The 6244-nt window shown below is 33.1% G+C and overlaps 1 protein-coding gene across 1 annotated transcript; it reads right to left on the bottom strand.

Moving 5' to 3' along the window:
• Window positions 1-1309: 1309 nt before the first annotated feature.
• Window positions 1310-5825, bottom strand: LOC132754556 (patched domain-containing protein 3-like). Its single transcript, XM_060745196.1, has 3 exons — window positions 4732-5825; window positions 4013-4213; window positions 1310-3495 (listed from the first exon to the last, which is right to left on the bottom strand). The coding sequence occupies exons 1-3, from the start codon at window positions 5744-5746 to the stop codon at window positions 2033-2035; spliced, it is 2679 nt and encodes an 892-aa protein (XP_060601179.1). The 5' UTR covers window positions 5747-5825; the 3' UTR covers window positions 1310-2032.
• Between the last annotated feature and the right edge of the window lie 419 nt (window positions 5826-6244).

The raw sequence follows: 6244 nt of genomic DNA, 5'->3' as shown, positions 1-6244 counted from the left end.
GCAATAACTCTCAGTTTAAAGTGTCTGACCCAACAAGGCAATGATATGCACATCTCTTTAGTATTGAAGGTTCCCATAAAGTTTCATTGAATTCCAGCAGTAGTTGCAGAGAAGTAGCACGTAATGATTTTTGCTCTATATGCATACTGCATAACTAATCAAGGGCCATAACTCTGAGTTAAAGTGTCTGACCAGAACAAGGCAACGATATGCGCATCTCCTCTAGGTATTGAAGATTCCCATAAAGTTTCGTTGAATTCCAGCCATTAGTTGCGGAGAAGTAGCGCAGAAACGATTTTTTCTCTATATGCATACTGCATAACTAATCAAGGGCCATAACTCTGAGTTTAAGTGTATGACCGGAACAAGGCAACGATATGCACATCTCCTCTTGGTATTGAAGATTCCCATGAAGTTTTATTGATTTCGAGCTAGTAGTTGCAGAGAATTTGCGAGGAAACAATTTTTACTCCATATGCATATTGCATATCTAATTAAGGCCATAACTCTGAGTTTAAGTGTCTGACCAGGACAAGCCGACGATATGCGCATCTCCTCTTTGTATTGAAGGTTCCCATAAAGTTTTATTCAGTTCCAGCCAGTAGTTGCAGAGAACTAGTCTGGAAACTAAATTCGGACGGACGGACGGACAAATGGACGAACGGACGGACAGACGGTCAGATGCGCATCTCCTCCTGATATTGATGATTCCCATAAAGTTTTGTTGAATTCCAGCCAGTAGTTGCAGAGAACTACTCCGGAAATGAAATTCGGACGGACGGATGGACGGACGGACGGACAACGCCAAAACTATATCCCCCTCCCGATTCCATCGGCGGGGGATAATTATTATCCTCATTACTTCACTAAATACCCCGTCATATTATTTCCCGGTCCTTGAGCTCTTTGCTAGAAAGTATGAGGGGAATGGAACAGAGAATGATGCATTTGTAGAAAATACTGGTATTTTGTTTTTCAGTAAGAGGTATATTAGTCTGTGGTTCATATGCCTTCCTGACATACTTTGTATAAAGAAATTGCCTGATTATCTGTCTTTAAAAAATATGTGCTTTATATGCCTGACATGAACACCAAATCAAAAACATAAGCAAGGTGCTATATATATAGATATATATGTCGTTTCAAAGCACAAAATGAACTGAAAATTATCATCATCAAAAATGCATTTATAACATAATCTTTTCTAAAGTCTCTTAAGTCTCTAGTTGTAATTGTACTTTATATATACATTATATAGTTTCAAATGAAATCAAAATAACTGATGATTCAAAAACAAAAAGTAAACAACTTCTGTTTATTTAGTTTAATGTTAACATAGAATTAGTTCGTAAGTTTCACCATAGCATAACAACTACAGACAACAACAACAACACCAACAATACAACAAGAAAAAACCGCTTACTACTGTTATTTTTAAAATCCTATTTGTTAAAATTAAAAAAATTAAAGACAATAAATAGTATGAATTAGCGCCAAATAATTATTTAAAACATTGATTTACTCATGCAAAAAGGTATTGTGTGACACGCAATAATTTAAAGAAACCACTAACTTCAAAACAACACTCAATGTTTAGATATTTAATATTTGAACGTGAAGAAATTAACGCCACCAAAGTCATTATGTGAAATAGTCCTGCATTTATGGACAATGCATGTTTGAAAACAATGTAAAGGTCATTGCAAATACAACTATCACATAATTTATGTACGTATTATCGTATGTTGGTGTTACTAAATGTATAATGAGGTAAAATATGAACTGAAAAATGATACACAAAAGTTTACGTAAGAATATCATACAAAAACGTATCAATTTTATACAATAAAAAGGTTGTTCAAATTATTCATTTTCCTTCGATATCTTTTTCAAACACACTAATGTACAATAAATATAACAAACGAATGCGTATTACAGAGTTCACTAGATATACGTGTCTATTATGGTTCTCTTCATGTCTCATACAACACAGTAATACCTTTAAAATATTTTAGTAAAATGTGTAAATAAATCACGTTATTTTCTCCCTTTCTGTAATCTTGCCAGTATGTGCACGCGGTATATGTACGTTACTTGCTAAAGCAATGTCCTGCCATTTATGATTATCAGTAGGAGAACGCGTTTCATTTTTTGGGGAAACCGTTGCGTTCGAAATTGGAGGTCCAATGAGAGAAAGTATCACAGGTAATAGAAAAAGGGCATGCATAATTCCAACAGTAATAACAACAATCATGACTTTGAAGAACGAAAAGAATATATAAGACTTTGCGGCTGCCAAAACGATAACTCCTAAAATAGAAGAAATAGCTCCATGAAATATTGGAGTTCCTGACCTTTTCAAGCCAGATTTCATGCGTTCGTTCCTATCAGGGCCTTCCGATATCATATAACCATGACATATGTGAGCCGCAAAGTCAACGGAAAAGCCAATACTCATAATGATATGGATCATTGTTATAGAACTTAGAGTCAAATCTAAAAACGGAAGAGATGCAAAGATTCCAACAGTGATCATGGCAACAGTTGTTGTGATGTACAAAAGAAGTAGTGGGTGTGGCATGAATATGAATGTTATGAAGAAAACCATAGCAACAGCTATACCAAGTGTCTGAATTGTCTGAGTTAAAATTACGACATATTGTTCGTAAAACAGAAAGGCTGGTGAAAAGGCAAAGACTGGTAGGTCTGTTCGGTCTGATGACAGCTCCCTCATACGTTCCATGAACTTTCCTTGGGCCTGGGAGTCTTTAATGCTTTTCGACATAACATGGACACGAGACGCAACGATAGAGATATTATTCTTGTCGATGACAACGTCATTGCGAAAACGCGTATTACTACTATTATTCAGAAACCCTTGAAAACCTTTAATAAACTCAATTTCTGACGAGGCATTAAAATTTGATTTGTCAGCTTTATATTCTGAAAGCCAGTTTACCTCTACAGAATCAAGAACTGTCTGCTCTGATTTCACTAAAGACAATATATCGTTTACTTTTTGCTGCACGTTTAAGTCAGAATACTTCAAAGGTTTGTTAAAAACAAAGGAAACAGGTGTTCCTAGTGGAAATTTTTCATCTAGTAGTTTTCTATATTCATAATAGTATGACGTTTGTGATACAAGATTTCGCATTTCTAGCCCCTCCTTCATGAGAGTTATACCCCAAATAGATACTGATAAATAGATAGCAAACAAAATAAGAATTATAATTTTAGCTGGGATCGATATTATCTTTGGTAAAATCCAGCCGGGAAATTTATCTAAAAAGCTCTCAGATTCTTTCGAATTGTTTGGTTTTCTGCCTGTACAACAAACGATTTTGCAAGAAGTTTCTTTTGTGCTGTCTTTATCAGGACTGTTTACTCTCATGCATGTCAAAAAGTGCCGGTTGTTGTTTGTTCTGTTTTCGTTGATGACTATACTAGCAAGAAAGATGGTCGCTTGATTTATATAGCAGAAAATAACGGCAACACCTTCAAATATAAACAATTACAATAATTGCAGTAAGTAAAAATTATTTTACAATGGCAGTTTTAAAATGAAATGGTTTTAATATTAGATCAACTAATTTAAGTTGTTTATTAAAAATGTTGTTAAAACATACTGTTCAATATTTATTTTGGCGACTACAGAAATCTATAAAAATATCATATCATAGTGTTTTAACACAGTTTGTCAGTGTAGTGCATATTTTGTATATGAATGACATCCCCCTATAAAAACAGAAATACTGACAAAATCATTAGTAATACTAACTTATTCCTCTAACCTATATATCTTCTTTATTAAAACTTGTAAGAAAACATTATAGAGATCTGAGGAATTCCGGGATATCGTTTGGAATTCCTACATAAATTAAATGTGCAGATATTTTCTTTTTACAACTGTCAATTAATAACTCAATTTGAATTCATATTTGCGATGCAATATCTTTTGTTACCTATAATGATTTAATATCATTATGATACATGTCTTTGATAAAAGGCTCACCGGCATAAATACAAAAGTTCCGCACGCTTAGAAATACTGAAGAAGCCCCAGCTGCAAATGCCAACAGGTCTGTCAGAGAAGTAATTGTGATTGAAATACCACTCGTTTTCATAGTTTCACCAATACGATCTTCGGTTGATGATGAATAGTCCGTGTTTGTGATTCCGGATATTAACATAAACATATCGTCTACTCCTATACCTAAAAAATGTCAATGCAAATAGTATATCAAAATGATATGTATTATCAATGGAGGAAGTGAGATGGCTAAAATGGCTTTAAATGTATTCATTGTGTTTGTTTCTTTCTTTTTTAAGTATTTATGTTTTACGTTATCAAACTTTCAATAAGTGACAGTAAACAAACCTAGAAAAAATGGTCAGTGAACGGATAACAGCAAAATTAGTTGACATTTTGACATAGTTGCGTACAGTTTTAAGTATTATACTATGAAAACATCAATATTCCACGTGCCAACGGAAATTTATAAAATTCAAATTCAGAATGTATCGGTTACATTCAATTCTTACAAAGAGTTGGCAGTCATTTTTAATTCAGGATGTTTTTGTATTGTATCATAAACATTTTGCATTATCTATTATTGGTCAATCACCACTGTAATAGTCATTTGTTTCTAAATATATTACGTATGCAACACAACTTAAGAACGACAAATGAAATTCGTTAAGTTAAATAAGTTGCTCTGTATATAAAATTACCTATGATTAAAAATGGAATAACCCCAACAATACTGACAAATTCGACTCCACATGCACTGCATAATCCAAATGCTGCTACGATAGCTAAGCCAGCGGCTACTACTCCTGCGAAACCCAAGTTTGACCTTTGGCCGACAACATCACAACGAGCTGTTAGTGTTGCTACACAGGCATAGGTTATCATTAAAGTAAATGTTATTGAAAATACTGTGATATCACCCATAACGTTTTCATTAAGTTCTTCACTCAAAGACTCGGAATGGGCAAAGGCGATATTAAAGTCACTTGAAGAATAGACTTTCATCTTTGAAACAAAATTCTTTTGCCATTTTTTAGCTGTTTCAGTAAAGTACGACGAATCAGTTCTGAGATTTACTCTCAATAAAAGCATACTGGCTAATTGAAGCTGGGAGGAGTTGACAATTGCACCACCAACATTCTGCTCGTAGTAAATGGGCCCTCTTACAGTGTGATTAAAATACGGAAAAGAAATTGCATTACTTGTATTTAGAATATTAATGAATTGATTGTCAACAAAAAGATCTCCGTCAATTACACATTTTCCAAAACTTATAGCACAAATGTCACTTAGTTTAACAGTGTTTCCATTGATATCATTTGTTTCAATAGAAAGTAAAAATGTATGGAAAACTTGCAATGCTTTTAGAAATCGTTCATTCAGGATATTTCCTCCGTTCGGTATAACTATTATTTCAGCATATTTGCCCATATCAGGCATTTGATAACCTATAAAGTTCGAACCACTCAAATCAGGAAATAAATTTTTTACTTTGGTGCTGTCTTTACTCGCTTGACTTCCGATTGGTGTGTAGACACGTTCAACATCTACGACAACATTTAGTCGGATCATTCCCAATCCAAGAAGGCCATTCACTAGAACAGTCACTAGGATAACTTTCCACGGATGCCGTGAAACGAATTTCCCATACTTTGTAAACACAGATCCCATTTTCTCTTCAACCACATTGTAGAACTTTTCGAAACAGCTTGTCATTTTCTGTTATTCCCTAGCTCAAAATAATATAATAAGCTATTTTTGTCGTACTTATGGAAATATTAATGCAATCATTTTTAAAATAATTATAAAACAATATTCAAACACCAATATGCAATATTGATTTAGACCACTTGTACACTTATCATCGTTCATAGATTATATTTGATTATGGTGTCAAAAACGATTTGGTAGCGTATACACTTTGAACTCTTACAGAAATTGCTTATAATTAACAAAATCTAAACATGTCAATATGGCGAACTTGGACGGTGTCCAATAATATTATAATATAATATAAAATGCTCAGAACGGAACTGATTGACAAAGAGTATGTCTCTTTTTATAATAATAATAATAATAATAATAATAATAATAAATAATTATTATTAGTATTATTATTATTATTATTATCATTATTATTATATTTAGTTACATGAAATTAGTTGTGAATATCAAATAAAATAATTTTATGACAAAATGTTTTGAAAGCGAAAA

Source organism: Ruditapes philippinarum, unplaced genomic scaffold (genome assembly GCF_026571515.1).
Source record: "Ruditapes philippinarum isolate M1 unplaced genomic scaffold, ASM2657151v2 ctg12754_1_1_1_1, whole genome shotgun sequence".
In the NCBI taxonomy this organism is placed as follows: Eukaryota; Metazoa; Mollusca; class Bivalvia; order Venerida; family Veneridae; genus Ruditapes; species Ruditapes philippinarum.
The sequence above is the reverse complement of the archived record's forward strand: the minus strand, read 5'-3'. Positions and strand labels throughout refer to the sequence as shown.